The sequence below is a fragment of the Podarcis erhardii genome, assembly GCF_964252035.2.
Source record: "Podarcis erhardii genome assembly, chromosome: 11".
NCBI lineage: Eukaryota > Metazoa > Chordata > Lepidosauria > Squamata > Lacertidae > Podarcis > Podarcis erhardii.
The window spans coordinates 39,887,867-39,908,836 of NC_138501.1; the positions used below are offsets into that span (position 1 = coordinate 39,887,867).

General features: G+C 42.9%; 1 protein-coding gene across 1 annotated transcript in view; it reads left to right on the forward strand.

Moving 5' to 3' along the window:
* Positions 1-312: 312 nt before the first annotated feature.
* Positions 313-20,970, forward strand: part of LOC309352706 (complement component C6-like) — a 30,356-nt gene continuing 9,698 nt past the window's right edge. The window contains exons 1-11 of the mRNA XM_081881407.1: positions 313-331; positions 2,278-2,465; positions 4,508-4,664; positions 6,042-6,186; positions 6,867-7,008; positions 9,642-9,780; positions 10,388-10,588; positions 15,294-15,534; positions 17,355-17,477; positions 19,115-19,281; positions 20,686-20,911. Of these exons, the coding sequence (XP_081737533.1) occupies positions 2,314-2,465; positions 4,508-4,664; positions 6,042-6,186; positions 6,867-7,008; positions 9,642-9,780; positions 10,388-10,588; positions 15,294-15,534; positions 17,355-17,477; positions 19,115-19,281; positions 20,686-20,911 (1,693 nt within the window). The 5' untranslated portion in view covers positions 313-331; positions 2,278-2,313. The remainder of the gene's footprint in view (positions 332-2,277; positions 2,466-4,507; positions 4,665-6,041; positions 6,187-6,866; positions 7,009-9,641; positions 9,781-10,387; positions 10,589-15,293; positions 15,535-17,354; positions 17,478-19,114; positions 19,282-20,685; positions 20,912-20,970) is intronic.

Here is a 20,970-nt window from a genome sequence, read left to right on the forward strand (position 1 = left end):
CATTGTTGTTGTTGTTGTTTTGTTATGGAAGCTACAGACACGTATGCTACTGTTGTAAGTACAAGTTGCAACTATGTCTACTCATGAGTAGACATACAGCACGATGTCAATGAGACTTGCTCCCATAGTTAAGCAGGTTTAGGATTGGATCCCTGGGTTACATTTTAATTGAATGCAAACAAAACCTATGAGTTGCACCACGGCTGTATAAAGACTCCTGTTCTGATGGGCTAATGTCCACATTGCATTTAGGTTGACAGATGCCGCCAAAGGGATTCACTTTGCATGCAGAAGCCTTTTGTGAATTATTATTTTCACACAAATTGCACAGGTAAGTTTTTGCTGTATTTGTATGCAAGGTGACTTGTGGTTACTGTCAATAAACCTACATAGCAGATCTCCAGTTTGGGTGTCTCTTCTTGAAGATCCAATTGCTATCCTCCTAGTAAAATAAGGAATGCACCAAAAATGCTCTATGGGGGTGTGGCAAACCCCTTCAGGTCTCAGAGCTGAAAAAACCTCTAGGGAATAAGATATGTTGTTAATCTGGTTCAGCTGCTAATGAGGTGTGATTTCTGCTTCCTGCAGGGAATGCTTTGTCACAGAGGAGAACTTTGAGAATTATTTTTTGATCCCAAGGACTGCAATTACGAGCTCTGTAGGAACTGATTTATAATGCTATTTGTTGAGTATGTGAAATAGGGGCTTAGTTAAAAGGAATGAAGCAAGTATGGTGAATGATAGCTTTGAAATTCGATGGCAGTCCTTTAGCAACTTTTGGAAGAACAGTGGTGTTATTCATGGCACTGATAATGTTGTTCTTTGGGTTGTGACCTTTTTATTTCCCTGTTCTGCTCTGGCACCTTTAAAAGAGTCCTGATTCATGAAAATTAAGCCGGTAAAACTGTTCTAGCATTGAGGCAGGTCTGGAGCTTTGCTGTTTTTTCTGATCGATGAAGAAATAGGTAGCAATTCTAACAGATATGGACAAAATGTTTTGAAATGTTGTAAACGGGGATAAAAATGGTTAGAAAATTCTGTCACATCATGTGAAAGCTAAATATATAAAGGATCAGGGGGTTGTTTTAAAAATGAGGTGAATATTATCATGAATTGGGAAGTTTAATGATGAGAGGAACTGTTGCAATGTAATTGTTAAAATGTTTATAAGGTTCACAACTGTTTTGATACTTTGTGCGCTGCTTATGGGCTGTATTCAAGAGGAATTAGCATTGCAGAGATATTTCTTGAGGAGGCTAATTATTCTCGGATGTGAAAGAACATTGAAAGCTCTTTTATTATTCCTTTAAGAGTCAGTAAAAGATTCCTGGTTCCCAGAAAGTCATGTGCTTTAAATGTGATGATTGAATGTTAGTATCAAGGGGGAAATGAAAAATGAGGGGCTGTATGGCTCCTTTTTCAGCTTGGGAAAAGTGGATGTCTGAGTGGAAATAATGTGTGCACGAGAAGGGTGGGGCAGAGCTTGCATGCAGCTGCTGCCCCCATCCACACTTTGCTCATAAATACGCCTTTGTGGAACAATCCTAGGCATGTCTACTCAGAAGTAAGTCCCATTGAGTTCAGGCAAGATGGTTTAGGATTGCAGCCTGAGTTCTTCTCACTGCTTGTTCAGGGGTGGAGCAAGGTGAGTGCGGTGGATGCAAATCGCCCCGGTGTCATTTCTGAGGGGGGTGAGATTCGGCCCGCCGCCTGCCTGCGACTCCCCATCTGTCTGGGGAAGGGGGGGGAGCTGCAGCGTTCCTTCCTTCCCCCTTCGTTTTGACAGCCCCGCACTCCTGGGCTGCTGGAGGAGGCATACAGGCATGTAGGGAGAGGACGCGAAGGAGGCAGGTGAGCAAACAAGCCGAGGGTGGAGGGAACTCTGGACCCAAACCCTGGAATCCCAAAAAAAGTTCAACAACTTTTGCCAACCCCCCCCCAAAGCAATGGGTAGATCACAGGCAGTCTTTTTATACTGTGAGTAAATTGTAGTCTCTTGGGAGTCCAACTAGATTTCATTGTGTGTGGGGGGGGGGTGACAAGAAATTCTCTGCACCAGGTACCACAAGACCTTGCTACGCCACTGCACAGTGGTATGTATTAAAGGCTTTGGGGTCCCATCCTGCTTTCACCATACACTTCCTGTGATTATCACAGTTTGATTCGGCTTTGGTCATTCACTGCAGGGCACCGCACAGTAGATTAGCTATTAAGCTGCCATATTATAGTGCCGGATGTTGAGCTGCTCTAATGACAACTTCTTTTTCTGCATTGCAAACTTTGCTGACTTTTGCTAACTCCCTGCCTATAGCTATGGAGAGAAAAATGAATTTCATCCCCCTCCTCCTCCTCCTCCTCCATGCCACAATTGACAGCTGCGTGGGATGCTACTGTGACCATTACCCATGGTCTCCCTGGTCTAGCTGCTCAAGGACTTGTAATTATGGAACTCAAAGTAGGCAAAGGTAGGAGAGACACAACACCTTTGACTTCACAAACTGATACCTTTTTATCTTTCAAGTTGTCTGTTAGGAATACGCCTAGACGAAAATGTTTTCAGCAGGCATTGAGAAAGGATAGAGGGAAGGTGTTTGCCTGATGTCTGTAGACAGGGATGTGGCGATCACACAGGGTCCCTGGACGTTTCACCGTCTATTGATCCCTGTGCCACCACTTTATTTCTCACTGCCACCACCCAGGCCCTACCTGGTACAATACTGAGTCCAGTCAGGGTTAAATTGGAACATAAACTTCTGCTTATTTATTGCAGTTTAACAAGCGTGTGGTTTCATAAACGGTATCGGTCAATTACAATCATGGGGTGCCTGTCCAGACCTATAACTTCCACTACCTGCTCTCACTCACTAAACTACTCTCGGATATTTATTTTTCTTTCTAGCCCCTAACTGTTCCTGACACAGCTTATTTAGCTACACTAACTCAACCTACCCACAGACTCTCTCCATTTCACTCCCACTCCAACCAACCACCCCAATTCCAACGAACTCCTCCCTTCACCCCTCCCAGAGCTGGTTTTATAGTCCCTCTGACTCCACCCCCCTGGGTGGATTGGGTAACCTGTTTAACTATTTCACCTTCAGCACTCTAATATGTTAATGACACAAGGGAGTTCCAGACTAGATGACACTCATGGTTGCTTCCAACTCAACGATTCTATGATTCAGTCTAAGAGTGGGTGTTGCCACACTGCAGAATCAATTTCTTGCAAATGTAGAATGAGTACAGGCAATGACCAGTTAGAATCATAGAATCATAGAATCATAGAATTATAGAGTTGGAAGAGACCACAAGGGCCATCGAGTCCAACCCCCTGCCAAGCAGGAAACACCATCAGAGCACTCCTGACATATGGTTGTCAAGTCTCTGCTTAAAGACCTCCAAAGAAGGAGACTCCACCACACTCCTTGGCAGCAAATTCCACTGTCAAACAGCTCTTACTGTCAGGAAGTTCTTCCTAATGTTTAGGTGGAATCTTTTTTCTTGTAGTTTGGAACCATTGCTCCGTGTCCGCTTCTCTGGAGCAGCAGAAAACAACCTTTCTCCCTCCTCTATGTGACATCCTTTTATATATTTGAACATGGCTATCATATCACCCCTTAACCTCCTCTTCTCCAGGCTAAACATGCCCAGCTCCCTTAGCCGTTCCTCATAAGGCATCGTTTCCAGGCCTTTGACCATTTTGGTTGCCCTCCTCTGGACACGTTCCAGTTTGTCAGTGTCCTTCTTGAACTGTGGTGCCCAGAACTGGACACAGTACTCCAGGTGAGGTCTGACCAGAGCAGAATACAGTGGCACTATTACTTCCCTTGATCTAGATGCTATACTCCTATTGATGCAGCTACTGTTGATGTGCTACTGGACACCTGTGCATCGGGGTGACCCGGAAGTGTAACGGGGGGGGCGTGATGGGGGCAGGGGAGTAACAGGGCATAATGGGGCATAACGGGGGGGGGGGTTTGGCTTATGTGCCACCAATGGGAGCCGGTGTCATTGCCTGTATTATGTGGCACTTGTAACAGTGCCAGTTCCACAAATCAAAGTGGTAAAGTGGGTGTATACATAAGGAGATATTGCAGGTAAACTGCCCCCAAGCTGTTAAGAGCTTTATATACTAACAGTAACACATGTTGTTTCCCCTTTATCTGCCAATTCCTGCCCCTGCGACTCACTGCTAATCCTCCTCCCCAAAGTTTTGGAAAACCTAAACTGCTTCAATTTTTTTTTTCCTTTTAGTTTTTATCAGCCCTCTGTCAGACAAGGCAGGCATCTCAATCCTCCATCCCTTGTGGCAGAGCCAATGTGACTTGCAGCATTCCAGGTCCATTCAGGCGTCCTTGAGACAAAAGGCTTCCTTGCAGCAACTAATTGCACATTAATTCATCTTCATTTGTCCCCTTTGGCCGGCAGGTTCCAAGGTGGGAATTATTTTGCTTCCCTTGACAGGAACCCTTGGCCACGAACATGTTTTTTTTCCTCTGTATTCTAGGCAAATCAGGATGGATGACTATTATATCAAAAACCTCTGTGGCCAACTCTGCACAACTCAGGAATCTAGGGCCTGCAACCAGCAGATGTGCCCTATTAATTGTCAGCTTGGAAACTTTGGTCCCTGGTCAGAATGTGACCCCTGTGTTAGAAAACAAGTAAGTGCAAAAATGGAAGGGAGGTGGGCATGAAAGGAAGGCAATGTCAGGGACCGTGCTGAGGAGGGCTGCACTGAGGAGGAATGGTGGGAGCCTCCCCCATCAGGATCCTGAATAGATTTGGAACAGTGGTTTGCAGAGGGACATAGTTCAGAAGGCAGAAGCTGGGAAGTACTGGGCGAGGAACAGCTAGGAGGAGGAGAACTGGGAGAGAGAGAGTTAACAGACTCACTGTCATTGGAAAGCTTCCAGCCCAGGCATAGGAAAACTCAGCCCTCCAGATGTTTTGAGACTACAATTCCCATCATCACTGACCACTCGTTCTGTTAGCTACAACTCTGATGGGAGTTGTAGTCCCAAAACATCTGGAGGGCTGAGTTTGCCTGTGCCTAGTCCAGCCACTCAGCCCAAGGTCAAGGAGGGCAGATAAGGTGGCAGCACAGGAAGCACAGTGGTTGCGAGATCAGGATGCAAGATGTGGAAGTCACCGGGGGGGGGGGACTAGGGAGGAAGTGGGTGGAACCCTTACTTGGGAGCACCTTCATTCCTTGGAAATGGATTCTTTGTTCTCTAGCTGTGATCATTAAAGTTCTAACTGGTAAGAGGCTCCTTTCTCTTTGCTCTGCTTGTCTACGAGCAAAGGTGGGCGGGAAGGAAACTGAGTCCCTGAAGCCTGACAGGCAGTGAGAAATGCGAGTGAGCCTTTTGTATTATTTTGATTCATTCAAAGTACAGCTCACTATCCATTCTGAAAGTTCCAGTTTCAAGGCTCAGCATTTCCAGGTAAGGCTGGGAAAGATTCTCCTTCTGAAACCCTGCAGAGCCTCTGCCAGTCATTGTAAGCAATAATGAGCTAGACTGACCATTGCTCTGACTCAGTCTAAGGCTCCTTCCTATCTTCCCACTAACTATTCAACTCAAAGCTAGCACTGTTATTTCTTTAAATTTGTCTGGAGAGGGGAGGCAAAATCTCACTGCCCTCTCCTCATACTCTGTTTTCACTAGTGGCACCAGTGTTACGGAATGCACTCCCTGCTGAACTACAATAGACCCCCATCAGTATTGGCATGCTACCGGCTTATAAAGACACTGCTGTTATACAAGCAGTCCTCGGATCTCCTGGCCTAAAGCTCCTGTTGTAACTGTTAATTGCTGTTCTATTTTAATGGGCTTTTTAATAGCACATTTGTATTGGGGGTGCTTATTTTAATGTTTTGGTGGAATGGCTTTCTGTGTATTTTCATAATGTGTGTTTATATTTTTTAGTCATGGGTTTTATACTCGTAAATGACTTAGAAGCCATTTTGGCAATTAAGCAGAATATAACTTACTTGACGGTGGTGATGATGATGGTGATGTCCTTGTTCTGCCTTTCAGTTTCGTGTCAGATCCATTATCACACCTTCTCAGTTTAAGGGGCAACCCTGCAACGAGCCACTGGTAGATTCCCGGAGGTGCTACCCAACCAAACAATGCAACATAGAGGAAGTAAACTGCGAGAATAAATTCCAGTGTGAAAATGGTAACCCATATTTGTATCTTGGTTCCTCCAATCTAGATGCGCCATAAATTTTTTTACAACCATTTAAATATTGAAGCAAGTTCCAGGTGTGCAGCTGACTGTCTCCTACCCCCATGCACCCCTACACTCCTTTCCAATCTGCTGGGGGAACACACAGTCAATTTGGAGGGTGTGGGGAAAAACAGAAGGAACAGAAGGAGGGGAAGTTTCATTGCATGAGTTGAAGCTGCTCCACTTGTGCAATAACTTTGTTGGATACAGCCCTATTTATTTATTTATTTATTTATTTATTTATTTATTTATTTATTTAGGCTCTGACACCATATTGGCAAAGTGAACCTCTCCAAGCAGTTTTCCATTCCAGATTAGTATCTATATCTGGAGGGCCATGCAGAGGTTCCCCATCCTTGACTTAGCGAAATAATACATTCTTGGTGTGTGTGTTTAATAGTCTAAAACAATAGCTTCTAACTCTTAAAACTATGGTGTGAAAGGCAGGGCCCATGCCTACCAAATCTATCTTGGCAGGCATCTTGATGGGCTGGAGGGCCACTAATGTGGATGGCTTTAAAAGTGAACTAGATAAATTTGTGGCCAGTCACTGTGTGAGAACAGAGTACTGGCCTAGATGGGTCCTTAGCCCTGATACAACAGGTCTTTTCTTATGTTCCTGACAACAGGTCGGTGCATCGGCCGAAACTTGGAATGCAATGGCGAAAATGACTGTGGGGACAATTCAGATGAAAGGAACTGTCGACGTGTGAAGGCTGTGTGCAACAGAAGGCACGAGAGCATTCCTAGCGCGCAGTTAATAGGCCATGGGTAAGGAAGGTCCCAGCTCCTGCCAACCTAGCAGTTCGAAAGCACATCAAAGTGCAAGTAGATAAATAGGGACCACTCCGGCGGGAAGGTAAATGGCGTTTCCGTGTGCTGCTCTGGTTCACCAGAAGCGGCTTAGTCATGCTGGCCACATGACCTGGAAGCTGTCTGCGGACAAACGCCAGCTCCCTTGGCCTATAGAGCGAGATGAGCACGCAACCCCAGAGTCGGTCACGACTGGACCTAATGGTCAGGGGTCCCTTTACCTTTACCTTTAAGGAAGCTATTCTTAGATGCCTTTCGCTTGTTCACATCTATTAAATAAGTTAAAAAGAACACCTTACAAACAGAATATAAATATACCATCCATGTATGGTTTCTGCATGCACTATTATCACTGTGGTTTCTTAAAAATTGTTGTAAACAGAAAAATATATTGATTACCATAACATGACTGATAATTTAACTTGTTTTAACTGATTTTAATATTGTATTTTTACATTGCTTTTCCTTGCATTTGTTGGGGGGGGGATTTATTTGACTGGAGGGGGAATTACGAGGAGCAAATGACAGGCAGAGAAAGGATTAATCCCTCCTTCTTCTACAAATTGCATCCTCTTGCAGTTGTTATGCAGTGACTGGATTTCCCAAATGTCTAGTTCAACTGCAGCAGACATCCTTACTGCCCCCCCTGGTATAATGAAGGCACTAGCCTTCACACTTTCCTCACCACAAGGTGGAGCAGAGCAAACTGAAAAATCTTGCTAATCTAATCCCATTTAAATTATTTTTAAGATCTCTCAAAATTCCTACAAAAGTTTCACTTGATCAGAATAACCCACGATCTAAAACCCAGGCTTCACAGCAGTTACCATACTATTTTAAACAATCATTGCGTGCGCGCACACACACACCCCAGAATCCAGGGAACTGTAGTTTGTTAAGGGCACTAAGAGCTGTTAGAAGACCCCCAATTCCACTCACAGAGCTACAATTCCTAGAGTTCCCTGGAAAGAGGAGTTGATTTTTAAACAACTCCAAAAGCTGTGGTTAACTTTCATGCCAATGAATTGTGTTAACTCTGAGAAAGACAGAATGAGCTGATTGGAATGATGGTAAGGCTGGTTTCCGATTAGCTGGACATGGGTGGTGCTGTGGTCTAAACCACCAAGCCTCTTGGGCTTGTTGATTGGAAGGTCAGCGGTTTGGATCCCCACGATGGGATGAGCTCCTGTTGCTCTGTCCCAGCTCCTGCCAACCTAGCAGTTCGAAATTACACCAGTGCAAGTACATCTGAAGTACAGTCCAGTATATCTGAAGGAGCGTCTCCACCCCCATCGTTCTACCCGGACACTGAGGTCCAGCACCGAGGGCCTTCTGGTGGTTACCTCACTGCGAGAAGCCAAGTTACAGGGAACCAGGCAGAGGGCCTTCTTGGTAGTGGCGCCTTCCCTGTGGAACGCCCTCCCACCAGATGTCAAAGAGAACAACAACTACCAGACTTTTAGAAGACATCTGAAGGCAGCCCTGTTTAGGGAAGCTTTTAATGTTTGATGTATTATAGTATTTTAATATTTTTTTGGAATCCGCCCAGAGTGGCTGGGGAAGCCCAGCCAGATGGGTGGGGTATAAATAATAAAGTATTATTATTATTATTATTATTATTATTATTATTATTATTACATAAATAGGTACCGCTGCAGCAGGAAGGTAAACAGTGTTTCCGTGCTCTCTGGCTTCTGTCATGATGTTCCATTGTGCCAGAAGCAGTTTGGTCATGCTGGCCACATGACCCGGAAAGCTGTCTGTGGACAAACACCGGCTCCCTTGGCCTGAAAAGCGCGATGAGTGCCACAACCCCATAGTCGCCTTTAACTGGACTTTACCTTTACTTCTGCTTAGCTATGAAGGAGCAGGTTCTGCTTTTATAAACAGGCATTCTTAAAACATGGGAAAGGTCGGACTAGGGGTGGATGAACCTAGTCGGTTTCAGTTTCTCTTGGTTTCTCATTTTTCCAATATTATGCTCAGTTTGCCCCGTTCCCAATTCAGTCTGTGATTTTTTGTGTGTGTCTCCATGCAAAATTGTATGGATTTTCATATTCCGTTCTCCTAATATAATCATTTTTGTACACAAGTTTGCCTAATAGACACGTTTTTGCAAGCAGTCGTCCTTGATATATTGCATTTTCTACATTATTTTCACAAATGTACACATCTTTGTGCATGTTTCTCACATTTCCCTATGCTTCTCCTTCTTTGGTTGAAGAACTGCATTGCAAAATCTGCAAAAGCTTGAATTTTGAAAGATAGTTTGTGTTTTTGTTCCTGTATTGGTTTGGGAGGTACACATTATGTAGATTCACATTACAATGTGAACTAAACAATTCTCTCCCCCGTCCCTAGCTAGGATAGACATGAGCAGTGGACAAGTTGAGAGGGATAAATTTATACTCCAGCGTAGCTACTCAGAATTAAGTCCCATTGGTTTTCAGGCTATTCCTCCCAGTAAGTATGCATAGGTACACAGTGTTATTTGTTTAGTCAAGTCATTTATCCATCTTATGTGACTGACAAGTTGGCCCTTGGTGCTTTTTGTGACCAACCAAACTTTCTGAAATCTTCCCTTTCTCCAGATTTCATATTATGGCACAGGAGAACAGAGGAGAAGTCCTTGGCAATTCTTTCAATGGAGGCAAATGTACACTTGTGAAAAATAATGATACACGGAAGACATTTCGGGTTCCTGCAAACTTAGAGACGGTCAGCTTTCAGGTACCAGTCACAAAATACAAAGCACCAGATCTTGTATACAGAAGCTCTACAATGATTATAAGGCAAATTATATCATTCTTTAGCAACAGAGGACTGGACGTTTTCCAGAAATCTATGTATCTTTGAGCAATATTCATCCTGTTCTATTGGGATTTGAGGCTTGCTGGGTAAGTGGAAGCAGGCAGATCAGGTAAATCTGGACCCTGGACAGTTCCCCACTGTTTGAGCTATGGTAGATGTTGTCGCAGCAAAGGATCTGATCATCTGAAGGTATTTTGTGGTTCTACACTCTCTGGGAGCTGTGTAATTTTTTCCTGCAGTTTCGTCTTTCTGTGTGGCTGCGGAATTGCAGACACTACAGTGGAGTCATCCCCAGAGTCCAAAGATGAAGGGGAAACCATGTTTTTAGGCCAAAATGATGGAGAAAGTGCTGCTGAAGGCTCCCTACCCCCCAAGTGGGGTGACTTTTGGGACATCTGAACCTGGGTCCTCCTTGGTGACATGCTGATCTGGATGTAGTAGACATAATTTTTGAATAGAACTATGCCTTATATTAATTGTGGGTGCATATCATTTAAAAGGGTGTCTCTGTTTTCCCTCTCCACAGACAGAGAATGAAGAGGACGATGTGGCATCTGATTTTTACAGTGATTTAATTCCTCTAGAGTCTTCTTCCTCTGGAAGCAGCTCTTTCTCTAGCTCAGGCAGACGATCTTCTGGAATCCCATTGCTCTTCTCCAGAAAGACTAAAGTGAAGGTCACATCTTCATCCTCCTTCAGAGAGGCTGTGCAAGCTTCATATAAAAAGGTACTCATGTTTTTGTTCTTTCCTTTTTTTCAGTCTCTGTCCACCAGTGCTGAATTCAAGTCTTGACCAGCAGAAGCGGAAAAGGATATGGTTTATTTTCCAGGGAACACAAAACCTTTCCTCTACTGAAGTATCTGTATTGTGAGAGAGCAGAAAATTGTATCATAGGTCTGAAAGTGTTGATCAAAGCAGATTAGTTTAGAGTAGTCCATTCAGATCATTGAAAGGGAATACAGAGACATTATATTTCATATACAGCTTATATGTTTTTCTTTTTAAATGTCTCCTGATGGGTGAAATTAGACTTTTTCTAAGCCCAATGAAACCACTACAACACAACTGGAATAAAAGTGATCTTTTCTTGTTTATCAATGTCTGGTGGTGCAGGAAAGACAGATAATATTAGATACATTGCAATCAGGGCTGGGGGAGAAACACTATCATAAAGTTTAAGGCGTGTCTTTTGAGAATGTATCTGTACTGAGATTAAGGATAGTAGACCTGATTGCATCTGATCAAAAACTTCGGTTCTATTCATTTGTGTTTGAACAGAGACAATGCTTTTCCTGTTTCACTACAGCTGTTAGTTTATGCAGCGATGCTGAGATGAATCTATTTTTATCAGGGAAGATCACCACGCTCATTTTGCATACATTTATGCAATTAACCGCAGACTGAGCTTTTGCATTCCATTGCTATTTAATACCAACTTTTACACACCCACCCTTTCAACAACCATGTGTATTAAACCTGACAACCAAAGATCACTGGAGCAAGTGAGGCTTGCAACAAAATGTTGTGATGTATCCTCACTTCCTAGCAGTGGTGTTCCTGTTCAGGGTTCCTGACACTCAGCCATACCCATCTCCAGGATAATATAAATGTAAGGAACCCAGGAAGATGTATTGCATTTACCTGCAATACCAGTTTTCTGTTTCCCATCTGACCATCAATGTTCTGTGGCTGCTGAAAATACTCAGCCTGCCAAAACTGAAGTCCCCCTGAGAATGCTAATATTCTTGTCTCTGCCACTCCATTTTTGTCGGCAGTCACCGCCTGAGGTTGCTATTGAAGGCTGTGATGCTGGTTTAGACTTTTGATCTGATCAAGCAAGGCAATTCTTTTCATGTCTTGACAAAAAAACGAAGGGAATTTACTTCCAAACCAATTATATTTATTCTGCACTAGGGGAAAGGGGAGAATTTAGATCTGAGTGGCATTTAAAAACAAACATCCATACTTTTTGAAGCAATACAAACAGAGCCATTTTTTGAAATTTGCACTTGTCTGAATTTTGCAATGCACTTCCCTAGTCAAGGAATGTGAACAAAACTGCATATACTAGGATAAAGTGTGCATATATTGGTGAAAAATAGCAGACTAATATGCATCATAGCAAGGGAGATTGTCCAGTAAAAATATGTATCTTTTTAGAATTTTACACTAAAATGCAGATGAGTTTTCAAGATTATATATTTTTTTAAATGGCAGACTGCTGTGGAAATGTGGAGAACTAGATAACGATAGGAAAAAATGGCAGAAACCAAAAATGACAGATTCACCCATACCTATTCTGCACAGATATCACTGGTGCTAAATCTAGATGCCTTTTTGCAGTAATATCTCTGGCAACAGTTAAGATGAGACCTAGTGTGGTTCAGGGACTAAAGTGTTGAAGTAGATTTCAGGCAACCTGGTTTTAACTTGCCACTTGACCAGGAAGTTCACTAGATGACCATGGGCAAATCATGACATCTCAACCTAGCCTACCTCTCAGGGTTGTCATGAGTATAAAATGGGAGGGAGGATCTTTTGTACTGTGGCTTGAATTCTTTAAAGGAAAAGTGCCATATAAATGGAATGAACAAATCTCTCTTTTTTCTGGAAAGCATATTCTGCATGGTGAGTTGTTGTTGTTTTTATCATGGTGCAACATTTGTCCTTTCTTTCTAATGTACACTTGTAAATTCTAAATGAATTCATAATAGTCTGTTTCAGTAAAAGTGTGGGTGTTATGGGGTATAATATTTATTTTTTAAAATAATGTTCTTGGTAGCATATGATTAATAAGTAAAAAAATTCTTTTCCCAAGTGAAACAAATATGAACATAATTACTTTAGTGTCTGCAGTGTAGAGATAAGCTTTTCTCTTAAACCAGTTTATTTATTCATTTATATACTGTATAAAACATCACAGTAGAAACAGTGGCCAGGGATTGTAAATGGGAAAAGATTTTATAAATAAATAAATTGTTGGTGCCGGAGCTAGTGAGTTGTCCATTTACTGATAACATGTAATAAATAGAACATTCTGGACAGAATTGTTGTAATTTGCAATTAAAGGAACCAAAAACCAAGAAAGAACTAAAGTTAAGTTTCTCACCAACAAATTCATCACCATAAGACCAGGTGGCTGGTTTTTTTGGTCTTCAAAGGTGAAGCGACATAATCATGGAGGGATAGTACTTTTGGCTGCTATTAGCCATCACTCCCACTTATGGTGAACTCAGATGTTGAGTGCTGACACAGATTCAACCAGAATTGGGCAACTGATAAACTAGAGGTATTAGGGTGTCTCTGTGTGTGTTGGTATGTAGGTATTCACCTGTAACTGCTCCACTGTATTCACATACCCTCCACCTCTTTGAAGCCCAAGTCCTGGACACTATCTTACTGGATGCCATCTTCCCCATTTTTTATCATGAGAGCACGGCGGCCATTTTGGTTGCCATGATCTTGCACAATTTCACACCACAGTTCCCCCCAGGCAAAAAAATTTGCTTTTTTCAAGCATGGCACCCAAAAATGTGTGTTTGGGTGTAGCACCCTGCTTGTGGTTAACGCTTAGCTGGAATGAAATATTCAACGCAGCAATAGAGAAATTAAAATAGTAATTTATTTGTCAGACAAATAAATAAGAGGCTCAGTGGTACGTGGTTACCAAGCTCTGGCCTGGCCTCCTGCCATTCTGGCCAGCACTTATATTCCCTTAATCCAGCCCCCTTTGCTCCTCCTGTGGCTGCCTCTGTCCAATCAGCCTGGTTGAAATTCCTATTGGCTGTTTGCTAGAGCCAATCACAAAAGATACACCCACAAAAGATACACCCATTTCCTTGCCCTTATAAGGGAGACAAAGAGCTATATATATGACATATAAGTAATAATATATCTTACATGGAATCTTAATTACCAGCTCACCTCTTGCCCTTCTTGCCCTATTGCCTTCTAAAACAGATGTTTAATCTTACATTTTTATGTTCAACAGATGTCAAGGATCTTGAGTTTCACATCAACATTGAAAGATTTCCTTCATTTAATGTTTCTAAACAAATGCCTGACAACCATATATCAAGACTGCCCGGATGGCGTCCTCTGTCCGGCAGGGGGGCTAGGCTGGTGGCTGACTTAATTTCAGGATAAATACAACTCTTACAACCATATGAAATAAGAATCTAGCATTCCTTAAATCCTTTGCATAATTACATTTAAGCCAATATATTTAAGCTAATATATTTCATACATTTATCATAGGTAGCCTCTTAAAAGAATAAAGCTTCTCAAAGTGAAAAGGAAGGAACTCAATAAAACACAGCTTTTAAAAGAAGCCTCTTCAGTTTGCACCTCCCCCTTTCCCCCTCCTCTCCAGCCTCAAAATAAAATAGGAAGAAGCTGCTTCTTCTGCCAAGCCAGTTGCCTTTCCAACATTTAACACATTTTAACCTTTTTTAACTCTCTTAGTTTAAGAAACAGCTTTAGAAAAAGACTTCCCCCAAAAATGTTCTCTTTCCAGCTAAATGTTTCTCCCCATTGCTCCTGGCCTTTTAACCTTAGAAAGAAGATCTGGCTCATTTTACTGGGAGGCACATTGGTATTATCTTCCCCATTCCTAATGGTGTTTTCTCAGCCTTGGGGCAGCATATGTAATTCTCCCTTTTTATGACTTTGAGAATTGTTTTTCTACTATAAATCAATGGGGCCCTTCTTGTCTTAGGAGGAAAAACATCTTGCCAAGGTTCTTTTAGGCAGCTGGTCTTTTGCCTGGCATGAAACATTTGAAAATCCTTTTTTTTAAGCTCATTTTTAAATACAAGCCTTGATTGAAATATATAGAAGCTTTGATAAAAATGCAGGCTTATGATTAGATGCCTCATGGGGGCACCACATGATATCATGGCCCTCCCAAAAGTGTTAATTATGAGGGAATTGCACTGTGAGATCGCAGCAAGCAAAATGACTGCTGTTCTCTTGCGATAAAAAAATTGGGATGTCCAGGTTTTTTGGAGGACACATGGGGTATGTATTCAGCCCTGGGAAACACTACAATTCAAGTGACAGCAGCACATGAGATGGTTTTCTCTGTGGTGGCTCCAAGGTGTTCTGGAATGCCCATCCATTTCCAGGTATATCTTGTGGCAATTGATATACTTTTTTGGCCTTGGATTAAGGTGCTGTCCTAGGCATTTGGATGAGTAGCAGTTTCCCCTCCTGCTATTTTATGTTGCTGCACTCCTGTTTTGCCGCTCAAGTGATCTTGTTGAGCTTTGTGCTTTTAATTCATGGTTTTAATGAATTTTATGTTGTTTTAAAGCCATTGTCATTTTATGTAACCTGCCCTGGGAGCATTTGGTGAAGAATGGCCATAAAAATAAAATAAGTGTCTTATTAGCATCTGGAACAGACTCTAACTTTAATTCTTCCATTTTAGAACTCCAACTTTATTAGAGTCCATAAGGTGATTGCTGTGTCGAATTTCACAGTGAAACAGTCAGACTTGTACCTCTCTGGAGTTTTCCTACAGGCCCTCAACAGCCTGCCTCTGGAGTACAACTATGCCCTTTACAGCCGGATATTTGATGACTTTGGGACTCATTACTATACTTCTGGTTCAATGGGGGGCACATATGACCTCCTCTATCAATACAGTGCTGAAGAGCTGAGAAATTCAGGTATGTGGCAGTTAGCTAGGGAAGATAAGCCCACATCACCATTTTAACAGCAGTAAATGGCCCTGTTTGGGTGGGGGGGTGGGAGAGTATATGCAACAATTTCTTTTTAAAAAACCAAACTTTTCCATCCAGAAGTCTCTTTAGTGATATAATGAAATAGGATATGCATGAGGAATACAGTGGTGCCTCGCAAGACGAAATTAATCCGTTCCGTGAGGCTCTTCGTATAGCGGTTTTTTCGTCTTGTGAAGCAAGCCCATTGACAGCTTAGCGGATTAGCGCTATTAGCGGTTTAGCAGCTTTAAGCGGATCAGCTGATAAGCGGCTTATCAGCGGATCAGCTGATAAGTGGCTTAGGGCTTAGCAAAAGGGGGCGGGGAAGGGAAAAAACCCCGCAGGAACTCGCAAGACATTTTCATCTTGCGAAGCAAGCCCATAGGGAAATTCGTTTTGCGAAGCGCCTCCAAAACGGAAAACCCTTTCTTCTAGCGGGTTTTCTGTCTTGCGAGGCGTTCGTCTTGCGGGGCACCACTGTATTGTACCAAATGTTGGGGGCAGGGGACCTAATAATAATAATAATAATAATAATAATAATAATAATTTATTTATACCCCACTCATCTGGCTGGGTTTCCCCAGCCACTCTGGGCAGCTTCCAACACAATATTAAAATACAGTAATGCATCAAACATTAAAAGCTTCCCTAAACAGGGCTGTCTTCAGATGTTGTCTGAAGGAATGTTTAGATTATGGACAGTGCAGTTCATCTCTTATGCTTACTCTGACCAATGACATCTTGGGTAACTGAGTAAATTTGGTTGTGTGTGTGTTTGTGTGACATTTCCTTGGTTCCATGCTCTCTTCCCCAACAACATCTCCCTATAACTCCCATTGTTCCTACCACAGACCTGTAAATCTTGCACTTGCAGGAACACCATGGCAGCCAGGTTTCTGAACTCTGGCATGCTTCATCCTCTCACATCCACTTCTGGCAATATAGAAATGAAAACTGTATAGACTTTTCCTTTGTTTGAAAAATCATACTTTAAAGTTTGCTGCACAAGACTCCTGTGGATTTATCTGCCTAGATTAGAATTTGGCAAGCAATCCATTCTGGATGGGCTGCTGTACCTACAAATTTCATCCTCTCTGCCAATTTCATCCTCGTCTAGAAAAAGGCAGGTGGGGGCATTTTTACATCATCCATTGTAGTTAATTGGGTGGATCCAATTTGGTTCTAAGTGATTTGCTTTGGAAAGACAGAGAGCACCATTGAAACAGATCCCTACTGCTCCCCAAAGCTGCACATACAGATGCAAGTTGAATCTTGTGGTCAAAGCATACCCCTAGAACTCATTAGGGGCTCAGCTAGATTGGTAAAGAAAAAGCATTTTATATGCGTTTTATATGCATTTATAACACTGTGACACCAAGACGATTTCTCATACAAAGTTCACAGTGAATTTTCCTGAAACACTTATTTGATGTGTCTAGAACCAGCCTAGGTTTGTGTTATTTTGTATTATTTAAGATTTTGGAATTCTGATTCCAAACCAGGCGCATATTGTTATTTTTCTGTAATAGCAGAATGCTGCCAGACATGAGACTTAGGAGCTGCTCCTTTCTGCTTACTCACTAAGAGGCACTGACCAGTTTCAGCCAGTTCTGATGAACAACATTTGCTCTCCACTTCGGAAAGAGACAGTGAGCTATTCCCACAGCGTTGTTTGCAAGGCAGAACAATAAGTAAAAATAACATGAATACTGAGTTGCTTTGCGAATTTTAAAGTACTGGGGAAATGATTTATCTCCCCGCTATAGGTTTAACAGAGCAAGAAGCAAATGAGTGTGTCCGGACAGAGACAACGAGGCGTGTCTTTTTCAGGAAGAAAAAGAAAGTGCGTACAGATTGCATCAACAACAAAATGAGTGAGAAGCATGAAGGTAGCTATAAAGGATAGTGGATTTCTAGCGATCCTATTGTCTCGGAGTGTGTCATGGTGAAGAATAAGCAATAATCTCAATATCCTTTGTTTTTCCGATGGCAAATACTTGCAAGCAGTGCATCATGTTGATATCCAGGGATTCAGCTGTTTTCATTCTTTAAAAAATAACCTCCATTAAATTCTGCACTAGAATAGCCCAAATGTTCATGATTGCAAAGCACTGTAAGAGACTATGTGGCACTGTGGGTTAAACCACAGAGCCTAGGACTTGCTGATCAGAAGGTCGGCAGTTCGAATCCCCATGATGGGGTGAGCTCCCGTTGCTTGGTCCCTGCTCCTGCCAACCTAGCAGTTTGAAAGCATGCCAAAAAGTGCAAGTAGATAAATAGGTACCACTCTGGCGGGAAGGTAAACGGCATTTCCGTGAGCTGCTCTGGTTCGCCAGAAGTGGCTTAGTCATGCTGGCTACATGACCCAGAAGCTGTACGCCGGCTCCCTCAGCCAATAAAGTGAGATGAGCGCCGCAACCCCCGAGTCGGTCACGACTGGACCTAAGGGTCAGGGGTCCCTTTAACTGAAGCAGACATGGTCAAGGAATTTAGCCCTTTCTCTGCTGCTGTCCTTGGAAATCTCATTTTTTCTGTAGCTGCTATTTGCATTAGGAGGAAATACCTCCCTTAGCAGATGCTATTTGCATATTTGCATATTTGCATATTTGCATATTTATTTATTTATTTAAAAAGTGCCAGATGCATGTTAACTCTAGTTTGATCTCGACAGTTTCAGCTGACAAGTGGCTAATAAAGGAAGAAACATAAGTAAAGAAATGAAATGTATCGTGGAAAGCTCCATCCTGCATCTTGCGTACACTATGTAAATTAAATGAACTTACATCTCCCCTACCCAGTGACCTTCCTTGGTGAATAAGTCTCTATTCTTCTGGTGCACTGATGTAATACTGCAGTCTGCACTGCTCCTGTTCAGGACAAGCTTATTCCATTCCCCCTCCCACCCAGTTTTCTGATTACTTCACCTCCAACAGTCGGTCAGCATTCCGCAGCCACTCACCTCACTGGACTACTTAGTGGGTTTTTCTCTAATTCTCTAAGGTGGTATTCAGTGATGTTAGGTAACCCATTTTTCTCTGCTCGCAAAGTTTGGGATTAAACTGTGGGGGCAAAGAAACAGCATTTCTGCAAACAACGCCAATCAACTGGCAAGTTGCAGGGCATGGCATTTGCCAATGTTCAGATGATAGTTGGTGCATGCAAAGCCCTGTGTCATCACAAGTGCCAATAATCATGCCAGCACTTGCTATGTAGCTCAAGCACTGACCATCAGAGTTGCCTTCAAAACAAACCTCATTTTCAGCTAAGCTGACTCACGCTTGACATAATATATGATGACAGAAACAAGCAGGTGGGAACGGCTTGGTCAAAATGGCTTCATGGACCAAATAGAGAGACCTAATAGACCTAATTATGCCCATGGGCTGGAGGTTTGTCATGGCCGGTATATCATTCATTCTTTCAGGTGGTTTTCTGCAAACCACCGTCTGTGTCGATTTTGAATAGATGCTGTGAATTTGAGCATTGCTCTGGTAACAAAAAACCACTCCTTTCAAATCTGTTCCAGGTTCTTTTCTTCAGTCCTCTGAAAAGTCTATCTCTTTAGTAAAAGGAGGGAGGTCTGAATACGCTGCAGCACTTGCCTGGGAAAAGAAAGGATCTTTCCCAGAGCATGCCGTGTACACAAATTGGCTGGAATCGACCAAAGACAATCCAATCGTTGTTGATTTTGAGGTAGGAAAGCAGAAGCAATGAAGCAATGTATCCTTTTAGCCCACAAAGAGATAAACATAGGTCCTTAGTTCACACTGGGGAAAGCCTTTATTAATCTGGTTGTGGATAGTCTGGTCACAAAATAAAGTTAAAGAGATAGGTGAAGAGCTGTGTAACTCAGTGGTAGAACATCTGATTTCCATTCAGAAGCTGCCAGGTTCAACCCCTTGCATCTCAAGCCGGGACTGAAACCAGGCAGTGTTTCCTCAACCTTTTGGGAGACCTGTTTCTTAATCTTAGGCCAGATATCTGCATGGTGGTAGAGTTCCTCTTGGCACTTGCCTTGGATCCAGTATACCTGAAGGAGCGTCTCCACCTCCATCGTTCTGCCTGGACACTGAGGTCCAGTGCCGAGGGCCTTCTGGCGGTTCCCTCGCTGCGAGAAGCCAAGTTACAGGGAACCAGGCAGAGGGCCTTCTCAGTAGTGGCGCCCGCCCTGTGGAACGCCCTCCCATCAGATGTCAAAGAGAAAAATAACTACCAAACTTTTAGAAGACATCTGAAGGCAGCCCTGTTCAGGGAAGCTTTTAATGTTTAATAGGTTATTGTATTTTAGTGTTTTGTTGGAAGCCACCCAGAGTGGCTGGGGAAACCCAGCCAGATGGGTGTGGTATATATAATAAATTATTATTATTATTATTATTATTATTATTATTATTATTATTATTATTATTATTATTGGATCAGCCCACAGCTCAATAGGAGGCACCTACCCACCAGATGAAGACCAGTGGTATAGACAATTGGTGGGTATATACTGAGGTGGGTAGAACAATAGTCCAACTTGGTTTAAGGCAGCTCCCTGTGTCCTTCTAACTTTGTAAAGCACCTAAGGAGAGATGCAATTCCTCAGGTGTTGTTGGACTCCAACCACATTACTATTCTCTTTGTAAACCACTCTGAGTTGTCCCCTCCCCCCACTTTTTTAAGAGTTTGGATTTGATATCCCGCCTTTCACTCCCTTTAAGGAGTCTCAAAGCGGCTAACATTCTCCTTTCCCTTCCTCCCCCACAACAAACACTCTGTGAGGTGAGTGGGGCTGAGAGACTTCAGAGAAGTGTGACTGGCCCAAGGTCACCCAGCTGCATGTGGAGGAGCGGAGATGCGAACCCGGTTCCCCAGATTACGAGTCTATCGCTCTTAACCACTACACCACACTGGCTCTCTAGTGTTAGAATTTAAACAATCAAGCACTGTATAAATTTTATGAACCAAACAAATAGCTCCCATCATCCTGAACACTGCAAGTGGTGATGAGCGTTGGCTTCCAACAGCATCTTGAAGACCACATGTCCCCCGTTCCTGAGATAAAGATGCACAGCACTTGTTAGGACTTGATGTTACCACAAGGCTCTTTTCATTTAGCTGGCTTCCATTTTGGATTTGGTGAAGGACTTCCCGTGTGCGGCGACTAAACGGCGTAACCTCAGGAAAGCTCTTGCAGAATATGCGGAGCGATTTGACCCGTGCCGATGCGCTCCCTGCCCCAACAATGGCAGGCCTGTGCTCTCCGGAACCGAATGCCTCTGCGTGTGCCAGGCTGGTACTTATGGCGACAACTGTGAGATGAAAGCACCTGATTACAAACCTGGTATAGTCCTTCATAATTTTATTTGCATGCTGCTTTTCCGCAAAAAGAATCGTGCTCAA